A 27,291-nucleotide genomic window follows, 5' to 3' on the forward strand; every position below is an offset into this window, starting at 1 on the left:
TCAGTTAGCGTGACAATATATATATAGCATTACCTCTCGGACACTCAACATTAAGAAATTATACCTTATATTACAACATTAAGAAATTATATCTTATATTACACAATATAAGATACAACCAGAGGACTAGACGTAGGCCGTCTAGTCCTCAGGGAAGTAGTGATGTGCCAGCGGCCTGGACGGCCGAGAGTGACTGTGTTGCCAACATGGCAAGTCACTCCACCCTTCGTCCCACGAATAACAGAATACCAACTGGGCATATTTACAACAAGTCCATATAGATATATATAATAAAATGTAATATATATACAAAGCCTCAAGGAACTTAAGCATATACGTCAATATGTGTGAACACATAAGGAAGTCATTTTTATATACAGTTGTGTGAGGGGGCAGGGGGATTATGGAAGAGTGACTGAGCTTATGACCTCCACATACACCAACACCAATATTTACATGACATATGAGTGGTCATAACAGTGTTTGAGATAGTGTGATGAATAAGTGTGTGATAGAGTATGATGAATAAGTACTCACCTAATTGTACTCACCTAATTGTGCTTGCGGGGGTTGAGCTTTGGCTCTTTGGTCCCGCCTCTCAACTGTCAATCAACTGGTGTACAGATTCCTGAGCCTACTGGGCTCTATCATACCTACATTTGAAACTGTGTATGGAGTCAGCCTCCACCACATCACTTCCTAGTGCATTCCATTTATTAACTACTCTGACACTGAAAAAATTCTTTCTAACGTCTCTGTGGCTCATCTGGGTACTAAGTTTCCACCTGTGTCCCCTTGTTCGTGTCCCACCCGTGCTGAAGAGTTTGTCTTTGTCCACCCTGTCAATTCCCCTGAGAATTTTATAGGTGGTTATCATGTCTCCCCTTACTCTTCTGTTTTCCAGGGATGTGAGGTTCAGCTCCTTTAGCCTTTCCTCGTAGCTCAATCCTCTCAGTTCCGGGACGAGCCTGGTGGCATACCGCTGAATCTTCTCTAACTTTGTCTTGTGTTTAACTAGGTATGGACTCCAGGCTGGAGCTGCATACTCCAGGATTGGTCTTACATAAGTGGTATACAGGGTTCTGAAAGATTCCTTACACAAGTTTCTGAAGGCAGTTCTTATGTTGGCCAGTCTAGCATATGCCGCTGATGATATTCTTTTGATGTGGGCCTCTGGGGACAGATTCGGTGTGATATCAACCCCCAGATCCTTCTCTCTATTTGATTCTTGCAGGATTTCCCCTCCCAGATGATACCTTGTGTTCAGCCTCCTGCTCCCTTCGCCTAATTTCATCACCTTACACTTTCCAGAGTTGAACTTCAGCAGCCATTTTCTAGACCATTCCTCCAGTTTATCCAGGTCATCCTGTAGTCTCTGTCTATCTTCATCCGTCTTGATTCTTCTCATAATTTTTGCATCATCAGCAAACATCGAGAGGAATGAGTCTATACCCTCTGGAAGATCGTTCACATATATTAGAAACAGGATGGGTCCAAGTACTGAGCCCTGTGGGACTCCGCTGGTGACATCTCGCCACTCTGATGTCTTCCCCCTCACCGTTACTCGCTGTTTCCTGTTGCTTAAGTACTCCCTTATCCACTGGAGCACCTTCCCTTTTACTCCTGCCTGTTGCTCCAACTTTTTTAACAGCCTTTTATGGGGTACTGTGTCGAAGGCTTTTTGGCAATCCAGGAAAATGCAGTCGGCCCACCCTTCTCTTTCCTGCCTAATTTTCGTTGCCTGGTCATAAAATTCTATTAACCCTGTGAGGCACGATTTACCATCTCTGAACCCATGTTGGTGGTGCGTTACAAAGTTATTTCCCTCCAGATGCTCTACGAGCCTTTTCCTCACGATCTTCTCCAGCACCTTGCATGGTATACAAGTTAAGGAAACTGGCCTGTAATTCAGTGCCTCTTGCCTGTCACCCTTTTTGTATATTGGGACCACGTTAGCTGTCTTCCAACTTTCTGGTAAGTCTCCTGTTTCCAGTGACCTGTTATACACCATAGAGAGTGGCACACTTAGTGCTTCTGCACCTTCCTTTAGTATCCATGGTGAGATTCTATCAGGCCCAACAGCCTTTGTCACATCTAGCTCCAGCAGACACCTTTTGACCTCATCACTGGTGAGGTCAAATTCCTCCAAGGTTTCCAAGGTTGCCGCCTCCTCATTTAGTGCAGGGGCTTCTCCTTGTGAAGACCTCCTGGAATCTCTTGTTGAGTTCTTCACACACCTCCTTGTCATTCTCTGTGTATCTGTTCTCCCCTTTCCGCAGCTTCATCACTTGTTCCTTCACTGCTGTTTTCCTCCTGATATGGCTGTGGAGCAGCTTTGGTTGGGTCTTGGCTTTACTCGCGATGTCATTTTCAAACTGTCTCTCTGCTTCCCTCCTCACTCTGATGTACTCATTTCTGGCCCTCTGGTACCTCTCCCTGCTCTCTGGTGTTCTGTTATTTCTGTAGTTTCTCCATGTTCTTTTACTCAGTTGTTTCGCTACCCTGTGTGTTATATAGAATGTGTTATATAGAATGATGAATAATTGTGTGAGATAGAATGATGAGTAACAGTATTTTGACCGCACAAGACATCATATTAAGGTGATATATCATTGACAAAATCAGTTGGAACCATGAGGAGGATTCGAACCTGCTCACTGGGAACATATGAAGTGAGGGCTGGAACTCATATACCCCATCAGAGTGTTGTAGGGCATTGTGAGAAACCTTGATTGTGTACCAGGTCGATGCCTTGGGACGCCTCGTGGATTCAGTTCAATCCCAGCCTTTATTACTTGTGTAGCAGGTTGTGGTCCAGTAGGTAAAGGCATATGCTTAAGAGCACCCAAGATGCAGGTTCGAATCCCCCACATGACTCGAACTGATCATCTCACTATTTTTAATGGTACAATGACGGTTTACAGCATACAGAGAAACGCTTGTTAATTGTCTGGCAAGAATGAATCACTTAGTCACCAAGATCTATACCTTCGCAAGCCATTGTACCTTTTTGTTGGTAAAAAATAAATAAAAGAAATGAGATCAATGATTACATATTAAGTTAAAATATGATGAGAAAGATGAGTAACAAATATTATGTGATAGTTTGTTGAGCAACAAACATAAAATGATAGTATGTTGAGTAACAAACATAAAATGATAGTATGTTGAGTAACAAACATAAAATGATAGTTTGTTGAGTAACAAACATAAAATGATAGTTTGTTGAGTAACAAACATAAAATGATAGTTTGTTGAGTAACAAACATAAAATGATAGTTTGTTGAGTAACAAACATAAAATGATAGTTTACTGAGTAAGAAATATTATGTGATAGTTTGTTGAGTAGCAAACATAAAATGATAGTTTACTGAGTAAGAAATATTATGTGATAGTTTGTTGAGTAACAAACAATATGTAATAGTTTGTTGAGTAACACATATAATGTAATAGTTTGTTGAGCAACACATAGTATGGGATAGTTTGTTGAGTCACAAATATTATGTGAGAGTTTGTTGAGTAACAATGACATGATTATTGAAAATAGTATTAAGTTCCGCCTTGATACATTACAGTATTGTAAATAACATTATAACAAGTGACTGTATGATGGTTATGAATACAATGAATGAAAGTATGAGTTGAAGCAATATAATGTTTATGAGCATGATATCTATATGAGTGACTGGTAAATAGCAATATCATGAGCGATTGTATGAAGAACAGACAACATGTACAGATTGATGAGTATAATATATATAAATAAAAATGGAAATGTTCGTTTGTTCAAAATCGCTAATCTCCGAAAATTATTCACCGATTACTTTGAAATTTTCACACAATGTTCCATTCGCATCCGGGCGGGTTTTTATATACATACTATATTAATGTTACGTTTGACGGAAAAAACATGCTTTTGTTTGGAAAAAAAACTGTGTTTTTCATGTGTTTTTCGTGTGAGGGAAATCTTCGAAACCTCTTTACTGATTGCTTTGAAAATTTGACACGACGTTGCATTCGAATAAGCGCGTGTTTTTATATACCGACTAAATACATGCCTTACATGTGAGAGTAAACAAAATTTTTTTTTTTAAACAGCGCCATCTGTTGGACGTAAGAGCAACACACGCTGTAATCTCCCAGAGTTCTTCGCCGATTGCTTTGAAATTCTGACACAACGTTCTATTGGAATAAGCTCGTGCTTTTATATACCTACTATATGGATGCCACACCTGTGACAGATTAAAATCAGTTTTTTTCCAAAAACAGCGCCCTCTGTTGCCTGTAATAGCAACACACACGTAATACTAAATATGTTACGAATTCCATTTCAATGTTTCCGATTGCATTGATAAATTAAATTTTCATTGATTTCGATTTATTTTAATTTTGATTTAATTATTTTCTGTGACATTGTGTTGGAATTGAGCTGTGTTGTTTACCATACCGTTCATTTCATAAGTATAATTATATATGCCACACACCTGTGACAGGTAAACATATTTTTTTTTAAATAGTGCCATCTGTTGCACGTAATTGCCACAAAATGCTATGTTTTGTGGCATATATGTGTTTTGTGTTTAAATATGTTACGATTCCATTTCAGTGTCTTCAATTGCATTGACAAATTAAATTTTCATACATTTCGATTCATTTTCATTTTGATTTAATTATTTTTTGAGACATTGCATTGGAATTGAGCTCTGTTGTTTACCATACCGTTCATTTCGTGAGTATAGTTAATTTTTTTTTATTTCGTTTTTAAATAGTTTTTCGTATATTTCAATGATGGGAACATCAGACCATTTGATGTTCCCAATTTTCTGATGGGAACATCAGATCATTTGGTTATGCATTGGACGAGGGAGTGGGGAATGGTGGGGAGGACGAGGGGACAGGGGAGAATGTAATGGTAGGGAGGACGAAGGGACGGGGGAGTTGGTGATGGTGGGGATGAGGGGGACAAGGGAGTGGAGATTGGTCGGGGAGGACAAGGGGACAGAGAAGTGGAGGATGGTGGGAAGGGCGAGGGGACGGGGGAAAATGGTAGGGATGACAAGAGGAAGGAGGAGTGGGAGGTGGTGGAGAGGACGAGGGGACAGTGGAGTGGTGGATGGTGGGGAGGACATAGGGTTGGGAAGGGAAGAAATGATGTGGAAGACAAGGGTACGGGGGAGTAGGGAATGGTTGGGAGGTCGAGGGAACGGGGGAGTGAGGAATGGTTGGGAGGACGAGGGGATGGGGAAGATGGTAATGGTGGAGAGGACTGAGAGACAGGGGGAGAGTTGCTGTTGCTCAGCAACGCACATGCGTTGCTGAGCCACAGCAACGCTTGGCCGGGTACAGCTAGTGAGTATTACAATGATAAAACCAGTTCTGATTAACAATATACTTAGTGATCGTCTGTTGAGTTATAGGTTTAAGAGTATGATGTGGTATAACGAGTAACGATATGACAAGCTGTAATATTAGAACAATAGTGTGAATATGGGTATGCAGAGTAACTACATTTTTAGAAGCTCGGTTCTGAAAATTAGTATTATGAGTCACAATATGATGAGGGAAAATATTATAAGAAGGCACAGTATGAGTAATGATATGATAATAAGACATTTGTCTATCCTTCGTCTTCACCAGAACTGGGAGTTCCAGATGTACTTAAAGGATCATAGTCTCAGCTACATACGTGATTCTGCTCTGATCATCAAGCCGGTGAGTTATACTTGACTGTGTATGTTTACTCTCTCTATGTCTCTCTCTCTCTCTCTCTCTCTCTCTCTCTCTCTCTCTCTCTCTCTCTCTCTCTCTCTCTCTCTCTCTCTCTCTCTCTCTCTCTCTCTCTCTCTCTCTCTCTCTCTCTCTCTCTCTCATGTAGTGCGGTTATTTATTTTTGCAATAATGATAATAATACAAATTTGTTATAGACCCCATGTTTTTCATATTATATTCGAGTGAACTAAAAACAGGATTACAGGAAAATGTAAAAATTCGCTGATAACTCAAAATTACGAAAGAAATACCTCACACAAGGCAAGTCGTACTAGGTAAGATTTGTGGGATCTAAAATGACTAGTGTAATCAGCAGTGAGTCGGTAAATATAGACAAGAAAATATAAATATAGAATATATTTTTAATATAGACGAATGAGGTAATATATACTCATTTGATAACGAAAATTTAAATCAACACCCAAAATATTGATAAAGTCACTTGAACTGAAAATTGAAGAGAAATAATCAACAAATCATCAGAGATGACTTTAATAACACAAATAATGTCTTGTTTCGAGCAACAAATTCATCGAGAATGATGATTTTAGTAACTTAACTTCGTTTTATAAAGTGCCTTAAAGTGCTTTAAACCGACTAATTAATAAAATAGTTAAATGGTTAAGACGAACACCTGAGTGTACACAGAAGGGCCCGAAACTAATAAGTTTGTTAAGAATCAAACTCCACTAAGAAAATCTGACAGATCTTTACTTACTCTCTTAAGCAACTTTACTTTCTTTCTTGAGCAAAATGTTTTTTTTTCTGCCTTGATTGTAGGAGTTCCGTTAGTAATTCTTAATGTTTTCTGAAGGATCAAAATATTCCCAGGATGCTTAGATAATCATTGACAGGTAAACAATTCAGTTCATCCATATGATACTGCCAGAACCAGCTGATGGTGTCCAGGTAACACAGTAACAGCTGATGGTGTCCAGGTAACACAGTAACAGCTGATGGTGTCCAGGTAACACAGTAACAGCTGATGGTGTCCAGGTAACACAGTAACAGCTGATGGTGTCCAGGTAACACAGTAACAGCTGATGGTGTCCAGGTAACACAGTAACAGCTGATGGTGTCCAGGTAACACAGTAACAGCTGATGGTGTCCAGGTAACACAGTAACAGCTGATGGTGACCAGGTTACACAGTAACAGCTGATGGTGACCAGGTTACACAGTAACAGCTGATGGTGACCAGGTAACTCTCACCCTCCACCACGATTCTTCACCCTTCATCACTCTCCCTCACATTCCATTACTCTCTCTCAGGAACTGACGTCCAACCGTTTAACTGAGGACTTCCTGTTCAATAACGAGCTCAACCTGGGGTCGGCGTGCACGGACAACCGGGACTTCGGCTGCGTCCGCAGAGGAACCTCCGAGAACATCATCAACCCCATCATGAGCGCCAAACTTACCACTCAGCCAAGCTTCGCCTTCAGGTGGGTGCTGCTGAGTTGGCCCAGCCTCGGTGTGGCCCTTCTAGCCTCAATGTGGCCCTTATGGCGTCACTGTGAGCCTTATGGTCTCACTGTGGCCCTTATGGCCTCACTGTGATCCTTATGGCCTCACTGTGGCCCTTATGGCCTAACTGTGACCCTTATGGCGTCACTGTGGCCCTTATGGACTCACTGTGAACCTTATGGCCTCACCGTGACCCCTTATGGCCTCACTGTGACCCTTACGACCTCACTGGGACACTTATTGCTTCACTGTGACCCTTATGGCCTCACTGTGACCCTTATGGCCTCACTGTGGCCCTTTTGGCCTCACTGTGATCCTTATGGCCTCACTGTGGCCCTTATGGCCTCACTGTGACCCTTATGGCCTCACGGCCTCACTGTGTAGATCTTGGGGGTGTTTGTGGTGTGGCCTCTTTGTGTGGTGGACAAAACCGGGGCTCATAATGTGTGTGTGGTATAGAAGGCGTCTAATGGAAAGTGCCTCATACTTATGTGTGTTCCACAATGCTTAGATGTTATTTTAGTTTCAGCTACTGGGAACAAAATGTTCCTAGCAACACGGGCAATGGCGAGTCCGTCATTCTCACCTGACACAGCAGATGTGCAATGCATAGAACATTCTTGCGATGCTTAAAACATAAGAATCAACGAAAATGCCGAAGGCCTATTGGCCAATGCAAGGCAATATGGCTTCGTATGGCCTATTGATATCCAACCAGACTCATTCATAAATACGTCTGACCTAACTTGGAGGAATTAACACTCAGCTACCTGGAGCTCCGATTGTACTATCAGAGTAATACTGGAAGGTGTTGTGAAGAAACTAATGAATCTGTTTGGAGCTCTGAGGGAGGAGCAACGACGGATACAGGAGATTAGACAAACGCAAAACCTCAAGAAGAAGCAAATGAGGAGAGCCGCAGTAGAACATCGTTGTCTTGGAATGTCGTAAAGGACAGAGGTTTTAAGAAGACTCTGATAATACACACAGAAATCACAATAGCGCGGTGCATCAAATAAACAGATCCACAAGGGCCGTGATAAGGGTTCGAATATACGTCTGAGAGGATCCCAGACGCGCCTAAATCGACTAGGCCACGACATGGTCAAAAGAATGGCAACCGGGAGTTCCACTGGCCTTACACGGATCCTGCAGCCTCTCCGAGACACTAACTAGGGTTTTACACACTTCCCCCATGCACTTGGGCTCTGTTAATAAGCGGTTCTACCTCTTTGCCCTTACTTCATTACACACAGAAAACAGAAACTTGCTCTAACACTCTCAGCCCTCCCTGCTATATAATAAATGTAACAAAGTAGGTAATCTAACACTGATAACCTTCTATCAAAGTCTTACGTTAACACTTGTCTCTCAAGACACAAACCACAATAGTAAAAGTACACTAATCGAATTCAATAACATTTACGTTAATTGACTGTCCACAGCATTCAGCAACAATTCAATAACGTTAACAAAATCATGCCACAACGACACTCAACTGACAACAACAATAACTCGAAGGATGTTAATTACAACACACTTGACCCCCGTCAAGTATTCTGTGAGTAATTCCCAATTAATTAGTCACCCCCGACAGCCTATTAATCCAGACGAGTTATGATTGACACTTCTGTCACCCAATCGACAGGTCTCTCTGGTCTTATGACAAAATTATATTAACGAGGGTTCTCTTACTCTACTTCATTATGCACTCTACACCCTGCATAAGCAGGTAACATCAACACTGTTTTCCACAACACAGCAACACCCTCATTAAGCAATGTGTCCCCCAGTGACGTTAATGACTTCTTAATTCTCACGGAATCCTTCACCAGACCACCATGTCCTACACCAAGGATTTTGTCATACAGATAACACAACACGGTACACTTTTGCCGCCCACGGCAAATGAATAACACACCCCAACAGTGAAGTGAAATAACAATACTAAAATCACCGCCCAAATACTCAACACACGAATGTATAAAATGTACTGGCCAAGATGTAATATATCACAAATAACCACTACTGGGAAATCTCCCGTTATGCACTTCACTGCCGGGACTGGTTACTCTGAAAAGATAACACACACATGGCACATAGGGACATAGAGCATGAATGAATAAAACACTTTCCTCCACCCTTGAGGGATACAGTAATATTACGTCACAACTCCACACAACTCAATGTGTTCCCGTGTACCCGTACACACGTCCTCGCTCATAGTTGGGCCCTCTCCTCAACTTTACTGACGTTAATCCAGGTGTAACTGACGCATCTACAATTCCAATCACCTCACATGTGTTAATGGACAATGTCAAGACGGACCACTGGCTGCGAAACCAGCTTCTGTGTCTGATACACCGAAACAGAAATCAGGTACTTACTCTTTTTCTCCAGACCGGTCTCATTTACACAACACTTCCATTGATCCTCATCCCACTGAAGCAGCAGTAGACTAAAGCTGAGGTAGACTGAAGTGGAAGTTCGCCTACGTTCTTCACGTGTCAAACAGACCCACAGGTAACTGGCTCGGTGTCAAGACACATACACAGGGTGATGGTGGGAGGTACACAGATGCACAAGGCTTGGCACTAGTGTAGCGACACCACCCGAGCCCTTCACAGCTAGCGGTTATATATACGCCCTTAGCACAGCACGGAACTGCACGATGGCGGCTTGGATAGTTAGAGTCACGTAATCAAGATTTCCTTCAACACTTGAAAACCTTCCTGAATTCGTCTCTCACAGGTACCTTCTGACTAAGGCACAATTGACCAACAAAGTCACTACAGATCGCGGATATAACAGCCACCAACAGTCCATTTCCTCTGAGCGGCTTGGCTATCATGCGGTTCGTGACGATCATATATAACGTTCACCTCAATATAACCGACGATTCCAACCTCCATGACTCCGAATTCTTACCTCAGCGGACCCAGGACGAAGGCACGTCGATAGAGAGTGACTTTGGTGTCAAAGCAGGCGATGTTTCCGATGCTTGGCCTAGCAACGAAAATCACAGCCTCTTCACGGCAAGAATGAATTTTCGCGCCAAGCGAGGGCCCACCTCGGTGAGACACCCCTCAGCCCATATGCACCAATCACAGGCAAGCATCTCCAGAGGCCTAGTGCGTCGACGAATCACGACTCGCCTTAAGATATCACATTCAACTACGTCATGGCAAGAGGGGGCTGATGGGTAGGGGAATCGGCTTACGAACATTGCCCCCACCAACCCACCTCTCCTCTTAAACTTGTACTAAAAATAACCCATGAAACAGATTTATGGCAATAACTTTCATACAGACACGCTACAGCGACCACTGTATCTTTGTTGAAAAGCTCTTGGTAAGGGTTATCTGAAGACACCCATCAAGACTGTCCAGATTTGAGTAGCTCTCAAACCTGTCCCCCTGTACACATACTCATGTGCTCGGCCTTCCTGTCCTGCGCATACACATTACAGTGCACAAGAGAGCTGGAAATCCATCTCCTGACACAGTGAACTGGATTACCACCACAATTTTGTCCCCATTTCTTCTGAGACACTCGGCGCCTGGGGTAAGAGTATCACCAGTTTTTAGAAGAAACTGGACCCTTGGTTAATTGAAACAACAAGAGACCCTTGAGCTATCAGCTCCCTTTTCCAGCACCTCAGCGTGGCGATAAAGAGGGGAAAGGCACACTGCATTCAGGGGTTCATGCCCACCATCTGAGGAGCTGCAGAAACTCGACAACTTATGATAATCATCTTTGTACCCAATATGTAACTCTTTTTTTGGAACAAAGTTTAAATAAAACAAATATATGTATATGTACAAAAGAACAGGGGGTGGAAGGAGACGAAAATATTAAAGTATTCAGTAAGAATCCACAAGGTCTTCTCTGAATGCTCTTTATTTTAGGCTTTGGGCGTTTATTCTTGAATAGGATACGCAAGGCTGCGAGCAGCTGCGCCCAATAGCTTGGTTGACTAGCCAGCAACCAGGAGGCCTGGTCGACGACCGGGCCGCGGGATCGCTAATCCCCGGAATCTCTTCAAGGTATGGGTATGTATGTATGTGTATATATATATATATATATATATATATATATATATATATATATATATATATATATATATATATATATATATATATATATATATATAAATATATAAAAAAAAATAATAGGGGTGGTAGGAGAGGAAAAGATTAAAGTATTCAGTGAGAATCCACAAGGTCTTCTCTGAACAATATTTATTTTCTTCTTCGAGGATGTGGGTCCCTTTAATTAAACCAGTGGTGGTACCCCTAAATATATATATATAAATATATATATATATATATATATATATATATATATATATATATATATATATATATATATATATATATATATATATTGAAATGGAAGTGATTGTAGAAAGCCTATTGGTCCATATTTCTTGATGCTTCTATATTGGAGTGGAGTCTTGAGGTGGGTAGAATATAGTTGTGCATTAATTGGCTGTCGATTGCTGGTGTTGACTTCTTAATGTGTAGTGCCTCGCAAACGTCAAGCCGCCTGCTATCGCTGTATCTATCGATGATTTCTGTGTTGTTTACTAGGATTTCTCTGGCGATGGTTTGGTTGTGGGAAGAGATTATATGTTCCTTAATGGAGCCCTGTTGTTTATGCATCGTTAAACGCCTAGAGATGTTGTTGTCTTGCCTATATACTGGGTTTTTTGGAGCTTACAGTCCCCAAGTGGGCATTTGAAGGCATAGACGACGTTGGTCTCTTTTAAAGCGTTCTGCTCTGTGTCTGGAGAGTTTCTCATGAGTAGGCTGGCCGTTTTACTGGTTTTATAATAAATCGTCAGTTGTATCCTCTGATTTTTGTCTGTAGGGATAACGTTTCTATTAACAATATCTTTCAGGACCCTTTCCTCTGTTTTATGAGCTGTGGAAAAGACGTTCCTGTAAAATAGTCTAATAGGGGGTATAGGTGTTGTGTTAGTTGTCTCTTCAGAGGTTGCATGGCGTTTCACTTTTCTTCTTATGATGTCTTCGACGAAACCATTGGAGAAGCCGTTGTTGACTAGGACCTGCCTTACCCTACAGAGTTCTTCGTGGACTTGCTTCCATTCTGAGCTGTGGCTTAGAGCACGGTCGACATATGCGTTAACAACACTCCTCTTGTACCTGTCTGTGCAGTCGCTGTTGGCATTTAGGCACATTCCTATGTTCGTTTCCTTAGTGTAGACTGCAGTGTGGAAACCTCCGCTCTTTTCCATGACTGTTACATCTAGAAAGGGCAGCTTCCCATCCTTTTCCATCTCGTAAGTGAAACGCAGCACGGAACTCTGCTCAAATGCCTCCTTCAGCTCCAGCAGATGTCTGACATCAGGTACCTGTGTAAAAATGTCGTCAACATACCTGCAGTATATGGCCGGTTTCAAGTTCATGTCGACAAAGACTTTTTGCTCGATGGTACCCATGTAGAAGTTTGCAAACAGGACACCTAGGTGAGAACCCATGGCGACCCCATCTACTTGCTTATACATGTGCCCATCCGGACTCAAGAAGGGTGCCTCTTTAGTACAAGCTTGGAGTAGTTTCCTTAGAATATTTTCGGGTATGTCAAGAATTTTCAAGTATTTTCTTGACATACCCGAAAATATTCTAAGGAAACTACTCCAAGCTTGTACTAAAGAGGCACCCTTCTTGAGCCCGGATGGGCACATGTACAAGCAAGTAGATGGGGTCGCCATGGGTTCTCCCCTAGGTGTCTTGTTTGCAAACTTCTACATGGGTACCATCGAGCAAAAAGTCTTAGTCGACATGAACTTGAAACCGGCCATATACTGCAGGTATGTTGACGACATTTTTACACAGGTACCTGATATCAGACATCTGCAGGAGCTGAAGGAGGCATTTGAGCAGAGTTCCGTGCTGCGTTTCACTTACGAGATGGAAAAGGATGGGAAGCTGCCCTTTCTAGATGTAACAGTCATGGAAAAGAGCGGACGTTTCCACACTGCAGTCTACACTAAGGAAACGAACATAGGAATGTGCCTAAATGCCAACAGCGACTGCCCAGACAGGTACAAGAGGAGTGTTGTTAACGCATATGTCGACCGTGCTCTAAGCCACAGCTCAGAATGGAATCAAGTCGACGAAGAACTCTGTAGGGTAAGGCAGGTCCTAGTCAACAACGGCTTCTCCAATGGTTTCGTCGAAGACATCATAAGAAGGAAAGTGAAACGCCATGCAACCTCTGAAGAGACAACTAACACAACACCTATACCCCCTATTTGAATATTTTACAGGAACTTCTTTTCCACAGCCCATAAAACGGAGGAAAGGGTCCTGAAAGATATTGTCAGTAGAAACGTTATCCCTATAGACAAAAATCAGAAGATACAACTGAAGATTTACTATAAAACCAGAAAAACGGCCATCATACTCATGAGAAACTCTCCAGACACAAAGCAGAATGCTTTAAAAGAGACCAACGTCGTCTATGCCTTCAAATGCCCTCTTGGGGACTGTAAGCCTAAAAAAAAACAGTATATAGGCAAGACAACAACATCTCTTTCCAGGCGTTTAACGATGCATAAGCAACAAGGCTCCATTAAGGAACATATAATCTCTTCCCACAAACAAACCATCACCAGAGAAATCTTAGCAAACAACACAGAAATCATTGATAGATACAGCGATAGCAGACGGCTTGACGTCTGCGAGGCACTACACATCAAGAAGTCAACACCAGCAATCAACAGCCAATTAATGTACAACTATATTCTACCCACTTCAAGACTCCGCTCCAATATAGAAGCATCAAGATATATGGACCAATAGGCTTTTTACAATTACTTCCATTCAATACCCATTGTTTCGTGTTCTGTCTTGTTTTTGAATTTAATAACCATTCGATACCCATTGTTGAAAGTTTGTTTTCACCTTATCCACCTCACCCAAATGTAGATATAAACTCGAAAATGTGTAAGCTCTTTTCAGTTTCAGTTGTGTGTTTGTAAACTAAAGTCTTTGAAAATGTAATAAGTTTTACGAAACGCGCTCAAGTGTCGCATCAGACTAGAAATAAAAATGAATTTTGGAGAATTGATCTTTGAATTACCATCAACAGTGAAAAGAAATGTAAGAAAGATAGAGAAAATTCGTGTTAGAATTATTAATCTTACTTTTTCGGTCATATTTAATAATAATATATATATATATATATATATATATATATATATATATATATATATATATATATATATATATATATATATATATATATATATATATATATATATGTTGTACCTAGTAGCCAGAACGCACTTCTCAGCCTACTATGCAAGGCCCGGTTTGCCTAATAAGCCAAGTTTTCCTGAACTAATATATTTTCTCTTTTTTTTCTTATGAAATGATAAAGCTACCCATTTCATTATGCATGAGGTAATTTTTTTTTTATTGGAGTTAAAATTAACGTAGATATATGACCGAACCTAACCAACCCTACCTAACCTAACATAACCTATCTTTATAGGTTAGGTTAGGTTAGGTAGCCGAAAAAGTTAGGTTAGGTTAGGTTAGGTAGGTTAGGTAGTCGAGAAAACATTAATTCATGAAAACTTGGCTTAAAAGGCAAATCGGGCCTTGCATAGTAGGCTGAGAAGTGCGTTCTGGCTACTAGGTACGACATATATATATATATATATATATATATATATATATATATATATATATATATATATATATATATATATATATATATATATATATATATATATATATATATATATATATATACTTTGCAAGGCACGATTTGCCTAATAAGCCAAGTTTTCATGAATTAATGTTATTTCGACTAACTAACCTACCTAACCTAACCTAACCTAACTTTTACGGCTACCTAACCTAACCTAACCTATAAAGATAGGTTAGGTTAGGTTAGGTAGGGTTGGTTAGGTTCGGTCATATATCTACGTTAATTTTAACTCCAATAAAAATAAACTTGACCTCATACATAATGAAATGGGTAGCTTTATCATTTCATAAGAAAAAAATTTGAAAAAATAAACTATTTCAGGAAAACTTGGCTTATTAGGCAAATCGGGCCTTGCATAGTAGGCTGAGAAGTGCGTTCTGGCTACTAGGTACGGCATATGTATATATATATATGTATATATATATATATATATATATATATATATATATATATATATGTATATATATATATATATATATATATATATATATATGTATATATATATATATATATATATATATATATATATATATATGCGAACAAGCCTGAATGGTCCCCAGGACATATGCAACTGAAAACTCACACCCCAGAAGTGACTCGAACCCATACTCCCAGAAGCAACGCAACTGGTATGTACAAGACGCCTTAATCCACTTGACCATCACGACCGGACATAATGAGGTGATAGCCGAGGCTATTTGAACCACCCCACCGCCGGCACTCGGATAGTAATCTTGGGCATAGCATTTTACCAAATCACCTCATTCTTTGGGGCACACGTGAGGAACACAAATGCGAACAAGCCTGAATGGTCCCCAGGACAAAGTGCAACTGAAAACTCACACCCCAGAAGTGACTCGAACCCATACTCCCAGGAGCAACGCAACTGGTATGTACAAGACGCCTTAATCCACTTGACCATCACGACCGGACATAATGAGGTGATAGCCGAGGCTATTTGAACCACCCCACCGCCGGCACTCGGAGAGTAATCTTGGGCATAGCATTTTACCAAATCACCTCATTCTTTGGGGCACACGTGAGGAACACAAATGCGAACAAGCCTGAATGGTCCCCAGGACAAAGTGCAACTGAAAACTCACACCCCAGAAGTGACTCGAACCCATACTCCCAGGAGCAACGCAACTGGTATGTACAAGACGCCTTAATCCACTTGACCATCACGACCGGACATAATGAGGTGATAGCCGAGGCTATTTGAACCACCCCACCGCCGGCACTCGGATAGTAATCTTGGGCATAGCATTTTACCAAATCACCTCATTCTTTGGGGCACACGTGAGGAACACAAATGCGAACAAGCCTGAATGGTCCCCAGGACAAAGTGCAACTGAAAACTCACACCCCAGATGTGACTCGAACCCATACTCCCAGGAGCAACGCAACTGGTATGTACAAGACGCCTTAATCCACTTGACCATCACGACCGGACATAATGAGGTGATAGCCGAGGCTATTTGAACCACCCCACCGCCGGCACTCGGATAGTAATCTTGGGCATAGCATTTTACCAAATCACCTCATTCTTTAGGGCACACGTGAGGAACACAAATGCGAACAAGCCTGAATGGTCCCCAGGACAAAGTGCAACTGAAAACTCACACCCCAGAAGTGACTCGAACCCATACTCCCAGGAGCAACGCAACTGGTATGTACAAGACGCCTTAATCCACTTGACCAACACGACCGGACATAATGAGGTGATAGCCGAGGCTATTTAAACCACCCCACCGCCGGCACTCGGATAGTAATCTTGGGCATAGCATTTTACCAAATCACCTCATTCTTTGGGGCACACGTGAGGAACACAAATGCGAACAAGCCTGAATGGTCCCCAGGACAAAGTGCAACTGAAAACTCACACCCCAGAAGTGACTCGAACCCATACTCCCAGGAGCAACGCAACTGGTATGTACAAGACGCCTTAATCCACTTGACCATCACGACCGGACATAATGAGGTGATAGCCGAGGCTATTTGAACCACCCCACCGCCGGCACTCGGATAGTAATCTTGGGCATAGCATTTTACCAAATCACCTCATTCTTTGGGGCACACGTGAGGAACACAAATGCGAACAAGCCTAAATGGTCCCCAGGAAAAAGTGCAACTGAAAACTCACACCCCAGAAGTGACTCGAACCCATACTCCCAGGAGCAACGCAACTGGTATGTACAAGACGCCTTAATCCACTTGACCATCACGACCGGACATAATGAGGTGATAGCCGAGGCTATTTGAACCACCCCACCGCCGGCACTCGGATAGTAATCTTGGGTATAGCATTTTACCAAATCACCTCATTCTTTGGGGCACACGTGAGGAACACAAATGCGAACAAGCCTGAATGGTCCCCAGGACAAAGTGCAACTGAAAACTCACACCCCAGAAGTGACTCGAACCCATACTCCCAGGAGCAACGCAACTGGTATGTACAAGACGCCTTAATCCACTTGACCATCACGACCGGACATAATGAGGTGGTTCAAATAGCCTCGGCTATCACCTCATTATGTCCGGTCGTGATGGTCAAGTGGATTAAGGCGTCTTGTACATACCAGTTGCGTTGCTCCTGGGAGTATGGGTTCGAGTCACTTCTGGGGTGTGAGTTTTCAGTTGCACTTTGTCCTGGGGACCATTCAGGCTTGTTCGCATTTGTGTTCCTCACGTGTGCCCCAAAGAATGAGGTGATTTGGTAAAATGCTATGCCCAAGATTACTATCCGAGTGCCGGCGGTGGGGTGGTTCAAATAGCCTCGGCTATCACCTCATTATGTCCAGTCGTGATGGTCAAGTGGATTAAGGCGTCTTGTACATACCAGTTGCGTTGCTCCTGGGAGTATGGGTTCGAGTCACTTCTGGGGTGTGAGTTTTCAGTTGCACTTTGTCCTGGGGACCATTCAGGCTTGTTCGCATTTGTGTTCCTCACGTGTGCCCCAAAGAATGAGTTGATTTGGTAAAATGCTATGCCCAAGATTACTATCCGAGTGCCGGCGGTGGGGTGGTTCAAATAGCCTCAGCTATCACCTCATTATGTCCGGTCGTGATGGTCAAGTGGATTAAGGCGTCTTGTACATACCAGTTGCGTTGCTCCTGGGAGTATGGGTTCGAGTCACTCCTGGGGTTTGAGTTTTCAGTTGCACTTTGTCCTGGGGACCATTCAGGCTTGTTCGCATTTGTGTTCCTCACGTGTGCCCCAAAGAATGAGGTGATTTGGTAAAATGCTATGCCCAAGATTACTATCCGAGTGCCGGCGGTGGGGTGGTTCAAATAGCCTCGGCTATCACCTCATTAAGTCCGGTCGTGATGGTCAAGTGGATTAAGGCGTCTTGTACATACCAGTTGCGTTGCTCCTGGGAGTATGGGTTCGAGTCACTTCTGGGGTGTGAGTTTTCAGTTGCACTTTGTCCTGGGGACCATTCAGGCTTGTTCGCATTTGTGTTCCTCACGTGTGCCCCAAAGAATGAGGTGATTTGGTAAAATGCTATGCCCAAGATTACTATCCGAGTGCCGGCGGTGGGGTGGTTCAAATAGCCTCGGCTATCACCTCATTATGTCCGGTCGTGATGGTCAAGTGGATTAAGGCGTCTTGTACATACCAGTTGCGTTGCTCCTGGGAGTATGGGTTCGAGTCACTTCTGGGGTGTGAGTTTTCAGTTGCACTTTGTCCTGGGGACCATTCAGGCTTGTTCGCATTTGTGTTCCTCACGTGTGCCCCAAAGAATGAGGTGATTTGGTAAAATGCTATGCCCAAGATTACTATCCGAGTGCCGGCGGTGGGGTGGTTCAAATAGCCTCGGCTATCACCTCATTATGTCCGGTCGTGATGGTCAAGTGGATTAAGGCGTCTTGTACATACCAGTTGCGTTGCTCCTGGGAGTATGGGTTCGAGTCACTTCTGGGGTGTGAGTTTTCAGTTGCACTTTGTCCTGGGGACCATTCAGGCTTGTTCGCATTTGTGTTCCTCACGTGTGCCCCAAAGAATGAGGTGATTTGGTAAAATGCTATGCCCAAGATTACTATCCGAGTGCCGGCGGTGGGGTGGTTCAAATAGCCTCGGCTATCACCTCATTATGTCCGGTCGTGATGGTCAAGTGGATTAAGGCGTCTTGTACATACCACTTGCGTTGCTCCTGGGAGTATGGGTTCGAGTCACTTCTGGGGTGTGAGTTTTCAGTTGCACTTTGTCCTGGGGACCATTCAGGCTTGTTCGCATTTGTGTTCCTCACGTGTGCCCCAAAGAATGAGGTGATTTGGTAAAATGCTATGCCCAAGATTACTATCCGAGTGCCGGCGGTGGGGTGGTTCAAATAGCCTCGGCTATCACCTCATTATGTCCGGTCGTGATGGTCAAGTGGATTAAGGCGTCTTGTACATACCAGTTGCGTTGCTCCTGGGAGTATGGGTTCGAGTCACTTCTGGGGTGTGAGTTTTTAGTTGCACTTTGTCCTGGGGACCATTCAGGCTTGTTCGCATTTGTGTTCCTCACGTGTGCCCCAAAGAATGAGGTAATTTGGTAAAATGCTATGCCCAAGATTACTATTCGAGTGCCGGCGGTGGGGTGGTTCAAATAGCCTCGGCTATCACCTCATTATGTCCGGTCGTGATGGTCAAGTGGATTAAGGCGTCTTGTACATACCAGTTGCGTTGCTCCTGGGAGTATGGGTTCGAGTCACTTCTGGGGTGTGAGTTTTCAGTTGCACTTTGTCCTGGGGACCATTCAGGCTTGTTCGCATTTGTGTTCCTCACGTGTGCCCCAAAGAATGAGGTGATTTGGTAAAATGCTATGCCCAAGATTACTATCCGAGTGCCGGCGGTGGGGTGGTTCAAATAGCCTCGGCTATCACCTCATTATGTCCGGTCGTGATGGTCAAGTGGATTAAGGCGTCTTGTACATACCAGTTGCGTTGCTCCTGGGAGTATGGGTTCGAGTCACTTCTGGGGTGTGAGTTTTCAGTTGCACTTTGTCCTGGGGACCATTCAGGCTTGTTCGCATTTGTGTTCCTCACGTGTGCCCCAAAGAATGAGGTGATTTGGTAAAATGCTATGCCCAAGATTACTATCCGAGTGCCGGCGGTGGGGTGGTTCAAATAGCCTCGGCTATCACCTCATTATGTCCGGTCGTGATGGTCAAGTGGATTAAGGCGTCTTGTACATACCAGTTGCGTTGCTCCTGGGAGTATGGGTTCGAGTCACTTCTGGGGTGTGAGTTTTCAGTTGCACTTTGTCCTGGGGACCATTCAGGCTTGTTCGCATTTGTGTTCCTCACGTGTGCCCCAAAGAATGAGGTGATTTGGTAAAATGCTATGCCCAAGATTACTATCCGAGTGCCGGCGGTGGGGTGGTTCAAATAGCCTCGGCTATCACCTCATTATGTCCGGTCGTGATGGTCAAGTGGATTAAGGCGTCTTGTACATACCAGTTGCGTTGCTCCTGGGAGTATGGGTTCGAGTCACTTCTGGGGTGTGAGTTTTCAGTTGCACTTTGTCCTGGGGACCATTCAGGCTTGTTCGCATTTGTGTTCCTCACGTGTGCCCCAAAGAATGAGGTGATTTGGTAAAATGCTATGCCCAAGATTACTATCCGAGTGCCGGCGGTGGGGTGGTTCAAATAGCCTCGGCTATCACCTCATTATGTCCGGTCGTGATGGTCAAGTGGATTAAGGCGTCTTGTACATACCAGTTGCGTTGCTCCTGGGAGTATGGGTTCGAGTCACTTCTGGGGTGTGAGTTTTCAGTTGCACTTTGTCCTGGGGACCATTCAGGCTTGTTCGCATTTGTGTTCCTCACGTGTGCCCCAAAGAATGAGGTGATTTGGTAAAATGCTATGCCCAAGATTACTATCCGAGTGCCGGCGGTGGGGTGGTTCAAATAGCCTCGGCTATCACCTCATTATGTCCGGTCGTGATGGTCAAGTGGATTAAGGCGTCTTGTACATACCAGTTGCGTTGCTCCTGGGAGTATGGGTTCGAGTCACTTCTGGGGTGTGAGTTTTCAGTTGCACTTTGTCCTGGGGACCATTCAGGCTTGTTCGCATTTGTGTTCCTCACGTGTGCCCCAAAGAATGAGGTGATTTGGTAAAATGCTATGCCCAAGATTACTATCCGAGTGCCGGCGGTGGGGTGGTTCAAATAGCCTCGGCTATCACCTCATTATGTCCGGTCGTGATGGTCAAGTGGATTAAGGCGTCTTGTACATACCAGTTGCGTTGCTCCTGGGAGTATGGGTTCGAGTCACTTCTGGGGTGTGAGTTTTCAGTTGCACTTTGTCCTGGGGACCATTCAGGCTTGTTCGCATTTGTGTTCCTCACGTGTGCCCCAAAGAATGAGGTGATTTGGTAAAATGCTATGCCCAAGATTACTATCCGAGTGCCGGCGGTGGGGTGGTTCAAATAGCCTCGGCTATCACCTCATTATGTCCGGTCGTGATGGTCAAGTGGATTAAGGCGTCTTGTACATACCAGTTGCGTTGCTCCTGGGAGTATGGGTTCGAGTCACTTCTGGGGTGTGAGTTTTCAGTTGCACTTTGTCCTGGGGACCATTCAGGCTTGTTCGCATTTGTGTTCCTCACGTGTGCCCCAAAGAATGAGGTGATTTGGTAAAATGCTATGCCCAAGATTACTATCCGAGTGCCGGCGGTGGGGTGGTTCAAATAGCCTCGGCTATCACCTAATTATGTCCGGTCGTGATGGTCAAGTGGATTAAGGCGTCTTGTACATACCAGTTGCGTTGCTCCTGGGAGTATGGGTTCGAGTCACTTCTGGGGTGTGAGTTTTCAGTTGCACTTTGTCCTGGGGACCATTCAGGCTTGTTCGCATTTGTGTTCCTCACGTGTGCCCCAAAGAATGAGGTGATTTGGTAAAATGCTATGCCCAAGATTACTATCCGAGTGCCGGCGGTGGGGTGGTTCAAATAGCCTCGGCTATCACCTCATTATGTCCGGTCGTGATGGTCAAGTGGATTAAGGCGTCTTGTACATACCAGTTGCGTTGCTCCTGGGAGTATGGGTTCGAGTCACTTCTGGGGTGTGAGTTTTCAGTTGCACTTTGTCCTGGGGACCATTCAGGCTTGTTCGCATTTGTGTTCCTCACGTGTGCCCCAAAGAATGAGGTGATTTGGTAAAATGCTATGCCCAAGATTACTATCCGAGTGCCGGCGGTGGGGTGGTTCAAATAGCCTCGGCTATCACCTCATTAATGTCCGGTCGTGATGGTCAAGTGGATTAAGGCGTCTTGTACATACCAGTTGCGTTGCTCCTGGGAGTATGGGTTCGAGTCACTTCTGGGGTGTGAGTTTTCAGTTGCACTTTGTCCTGGGGACCATTCAGGCTTGTTCGCATTTGTGTTCCTCACTGTGTGCCCCAAAGAATGAGGTGATTTGGTAAAATGCTATGCCCAAGATTACTATCCGAGTGCCGGCGGTGGGGTGGTTCAAATAGCCTCGGCTATCACCTCATTATGTCCGGTCGTGATGGTCAAGTGGATTAAGGCGTCTTGTACATACCAGTTGCGTTGCTCCTGGGAGTATGGGTTCGAGTCACTTCTGGGGTGTGAGTTTTCAGTTGCACTTTGTCCTGGGGACCATTCAGGCTTGTTCGCATTTGTGTTCCTCACGTGTGCCCCAAAGAATGAGGTGATTTGGTAAAATGCTATGCCCAAGATTACTATCCGAGTGCCGGCGGTGGGGTGGTTCAAATAGCCTCGGCTATCACCTCATTATGTCCGGTCGTGATGGTCAAGTGGATTAAGGCGTCTTGTACATACCACTTGCGTTGCTCCTGGGAGTATGGGTTCGAGTCACTTCTGGGGTGTGAGTTTTCAGTTGCACTTTGTCCTGGGGAACATTCAGGCTTGTTCGCATTTGTGTTCCTCACGTGTGCCCCAAAGAATGAGGTGATTTGGTAAAATGCTATGCCCAAGATTACTATCCGAGTGCCGGCGGTGGGGTGGTTCAAATAGCCTCGGCTATCACCTCATTATGTCCGGTCGTGATGGTCAAGTGGATTAAGGCGTCTTGTACATACCAGTTGCGTTGCTCCTGGGAGTATGGGTTCGAGTCACTTCTGGGGTGTGAGTTTTTAGTTGCACTTTGTCCTGGGGACCATTCAGGCTTGTTCGCATTTGTGTTCCTCACGTGTGCCCCAAAGAATGAGGTGATTTGGTAAAATGCTATGCCCAAGATTACTATTCCGAGTGCCGGCGGTGGGGTGGTTCAAATAGCCTCGGCTATCACCTCATTATGTCCGGTCAGTGATGGTCAAGTGGATTAAGGCGTCTTGTACATACCAGTTGCGTTGCTCCTGGGAGTATGGGTTCGAGTCACTTCTGGGGTGTGAGTTTTCAGTTGCACTTTGTCCTGGGGACCATTCAGGCTTGTTCGCATTTGTGTTCCTCACGTGTGCCCCAAAGAATGAGGTGATTTGGTAAAATGCTATGCCCAAGATTACTATCCGAGTGCCGGCGGTGGGGTGGTTCAAATAGCCTCGGCTATCACCTCATTATGTCCGGTCGTGATGGTCAAGTGGATTAAGGCGTCTTGTACATACCAGTTGCGTTGCTCCTGGGAGTATGGGTTCGAGTCACTTCTGGGGTGTGAGTTTTCAGTTGCACTTTGTCCTGGGGACCATTCAGGCTTGTTCGCATTTGTGTTCCTCACGTGTGCCCCAAAGAATGAGGTGATTTGGTAAAATGCTATGCCCAAGATTACTATCCGAGTGCCGGCGGTGGGGTGGTTCAAATAGCCTCGGCTATCACCTCATTATGTCCGGTCGTGATGGTCAAGTGGATTAAGGCGTCTTGTACATACCAGTTGCGTTGCTCCTGGGAGTATGGGTTCGAGTCACTTCTGGGGTGTGAGTTTTCAGTTGCACTTTGTCCTGGGGACCATTCAGGCTTGTTCGCATTTGTGTTCCTCACGTGTGCCCCAAAGAATGAGGTGATTTGGTAAAATGCTATGCCCAAGATTACTATCCGAGTGCCGGCGGTGGGGTGGTTCAAATAGCTTCGGCTATCACCTCATTAAGTCCGGTCGTGATGGTCAAGTGGATTAAGGCGTCTTGTACATACCAGTTGCGTTGCTCCTGGGAGTATGGGTTCGAGTCACTTCTGGGGTGTGAGTTTTCAGTTGCACTTTGTCCTGGGGACCATTCAGGCTTGTTCGCATTTGTGTTCCTCATGTGTGCCCCAAAGAATGAGGTGATTTGGTAAAATGCTATGCCCAAGATTACTATCCGAGTGCCGGCGGTGGGGTGGTTCAAATAGCCTCGGCTATCACCTCATTATGTCCGGTCGTGATGGTCAAGTGGATTAAGGCGTCTTGTACATACCAGTTGCGTTGCTCCTGGGAGTATGGGTTCGAGTCACTTCTGGGGTGTGAGTTTTCAGTTGCACTTTGTCCTGGGGACCATTCAGGCTTGTTCGCATTTGTGTTCCTCACGTGTGCCCCAAAGAATGAGGTGATTTGGTAAAATGCTATGCCCAAGATTACTATCCGAGTGCCGGCGGTGGGGTGGTTCAAATAGCCTCGGCTATCACCTCATTATGTCCGGTCGTGATGGTCAAGTGGATTAAGGCGTCTTGTACATACCACTTGCGTTGCTCCTGGGAGTATGGGTTCGAGTCACTTCTGGGGTGTGAGTTTTCAGTTGCACTTTGTCCTGGGGACCATTCAGGCTTGTTCGCATTTGTGTTCCTCACGTGTGCCCCAAAGAATGAGGTGATTTGGTAAAATGCTATGCCCAAGATTACTATCCGAGTGCCGGCGGTGGGGTGGTTCAAATAGCCTCGGCTATCACCTCATTATGTCCGGTCGTGATGGTCAAGTGGATTAAGGCGTCTTGTACATACCAGTTGCGTTGCTCCTGGGAGTATGGGTTCGAGTCACTTCTGGGGTGTGAGTTTTTAGTTGCACTTTGTCCTGGGGACCATTCAGGCTTGTTCGCATTTGTGTTCCTCACGTGTGCCCCAAAGAATGAGGTGATTTGGTAAAATGCTATGCCCAAGATTACTATTCGAGTGCCGGCGGTGGGGTGGTTCAAATAGCCTCGGCTATCACCTCATTATGTCCGGTCATGATGGTCAAGTGGATTAAGGCGTCTTGTACATACCAGTTGCGTTGCTCCTGGGAGTATGGGTTCGAGTCACTTCTGGGGTGTGAGTTTTCAGTTGCACTTTGTCCTGGGGACCATTCAGGCTTGTTCGCATTTGTGTTCCTCACGTGTGCCCCAAAGAATGAGGTGATTTGGTAAAATGCTATGCCCAAGATTACTATCCGAGTGCCGGCGGTGGGGTGGTTCAAATAGCCTCGGCTATCACCTCATTATGTCCGGTCGTGATGGTCAAGTGGATTAAGGCGTCTTGTACATACCAGTTGCGTTGCTCCTGGGAGTATGGGTTCGAGTCACTTCTGGGGTGTGAGTTTTCAGTTGCACTTTGTCCTGGGGACCATTCAGGCTTGTTCGCATTTGTGTTCCTCACGTGTGCCCCAAAGAATGAGGTGATTTGGTAAAATGCTATGCCCAAGATTACTATCCGAGTGCCGGCGGTGGGGTGGTTCAAATAGCCTCGGCTATCACCTCATTATGTCCGGTCGTGATGGTCAAGTGGATTAAGGCGTCTTGTACATACCAGTTGCGTTGCTCCTGGGAGTATGGGTTCGAGTCACTTCTGGGGTGTGAGTTTTCAGTTGCACTTTGTCCTGGGGACCATTCAGGCTTGTTCGCATTTGTGTTCCTCACGTGTGCCCCAAAGAATGAGGTGATTTGGTAAAATGCTATGCCCAAGATTACTATCCGAGTGCCGGCGGTGGGGTGGTTCAAATAGCCTCGGCTATCACCTCATTATGTCCGGTCGTGATGGTCAAGTGGATTAAGGCGTCTTGTACATACCAGTTGCGTTGCTCCTGGGAGTATGGGTTCGAGTCACTTCTGGGGTGTGAGTTTTCAGTTGCACTTTGTCCTGGGGACCATTCAGGCTTGTTCGCATTTGTGTTCCTCACGTGTGCCCCAAAGAATGAGGTGATTTGGTAAAATGCTATGCCCAAGATTACTATCCGAGTGCCGGCGGTGGGGTGGTTCAAATAGCCTCGGCTATCACCTCATTATGTCCGGTCGTGATGGTCAAGTGGATTAAGGCGTCTTGTACATACCAGTTGCGTTGCTCCTGGGAGTATGGGTTCGAGTCACTTCTGGGGTGTGAGTTTTCAGTTGCACTTTGTCCTGGGGACCATTCAGGCTTGTTCGCATTTGTGTTCCTCACGTGTGCCCCAAAGAATGAGGTGATTTGGTAAAATGCTATGCCCAAGATTACTATCCGAGTGCCGGCGGTGGGGTGGTTCAAATAGCCTCGGCTATCACCTCATTATGTCCGGTCGTGATGGTCAAGTGGATTAAGGCGTCTTGTACATACCAGTTGCGTTGCTCCTGGGAGTATGGGTTCGAGTCACTTCTGGGGTGTGAGTTTTCAGTTGCACTTTGTCCTGGGGACCATTCAGGCTTGTTCGCATTTGTGTTCCTCACGTGTGCCCCAAAGAATGAGGTGATTTGGTAAAATGCTATGCCCAAGATTACTATCCGAGTGCCGGCGGTGGGGTGGTTCAAATAGCCTCGGCTATCACCTCATTATGTCCGGTCGTGATGGTCAAGTGGATTAAGGCGTCTTGTACATACCAGTTGCGTTGCTCCTGGGAGTATGGGTTCGAGTCACTTCTGGGGTGTGAGTTTTCAGTTGCACTTTGTCCTGGGGACCATTCAGGCTTGTTCGCATTTGTGTTCCTCACGTGTGCCCCAAAGAATGAGGTGATTTGGTAAAATGCTATGCCCAAGATTACTATCCGAGTGCCGGCGGTGGGGTGGTTCAAATAGCCTCGGCTATCACCTCATTATGTCCGGTCGTGATGGTCAAGTGGATTAAGGCGTCTTGTACATACCAGTTGCGTTGCTCCTGGGAGTATGGGTTCGAGTCACTTCTGGGGTGTGAGTTTTCAGTTGCACTTTGTCCTGGGGACCATTCAGGCTTGTTCGCATTTGTGTTCCTCACGTGTGCCCCAAAGAATGAGGTGATTTGGTAAAATGCTATGCCCAAGATTACTATCCGAGTGCCGGCGGTGGGGTGGTTCAAATAGCCTCGGCTATCACCTCATTATGTCCGGTCGTGATGGTCAAGTGGATTAAGGCGTCTTGTACATACCAGTTGCGTTGCTCCTGGGAGTATGGGTTCGAGTCACTTCTGGGGTGTGAGTTTTCAGTTGCACTTTGTCCTGGGGACCATTCAGGCTTGTTCGCATTTGTGTTCCTC

At 44.8% G+C, this 27,291-nt stretch overlaps 1 protein-coding gene across 2 annotated transcripts in view; it reads left to right on the forward strand.

The window, feature by feature from the left end:
- The window catches only part of LOC123750880 (beta-1,3-glucan-binding protein), a 128,111-nt gene that overhangs the window by 51,444 nt on the left and 49,376 nt on the right, over positions 1-27,291 (forward strand). For both annotated transcript variants that reach the window (XR_011229947.1, XM_069333364.1), the window contains exons 4-5: positions 5,638-5,712; positions 7,040-7,212. Coding sequence is in view for 1 of the 2 variants with exons in the window: in XM_069333364.1 (XP_069189465.1) it covers positions 5,638-5,712; positions 7,040-7,212 (248 nt within the window). In the remaining variant the exon portion in view is untranslated. The remainder of the gene's footprint in view (positions 1-5,637; positions 5,713-7,039; positions 7,213-27,291) is intronic.

Source organism: Procambarus clarkii, chromosome 4, assembly GCF_040958095.1.
Source record: "Procambarus clarkii isolate CNS0578487 chromosome 4, FALCON_Pclarkii_2.0, whole genome shotgun sequence".
Taxonomy (NCBI): Eukaryota; Metazoa; Arthropoda; class Malacostraca; order Decapoda; family Cambaridae; genus Procambarus; species Procambarus clarkii.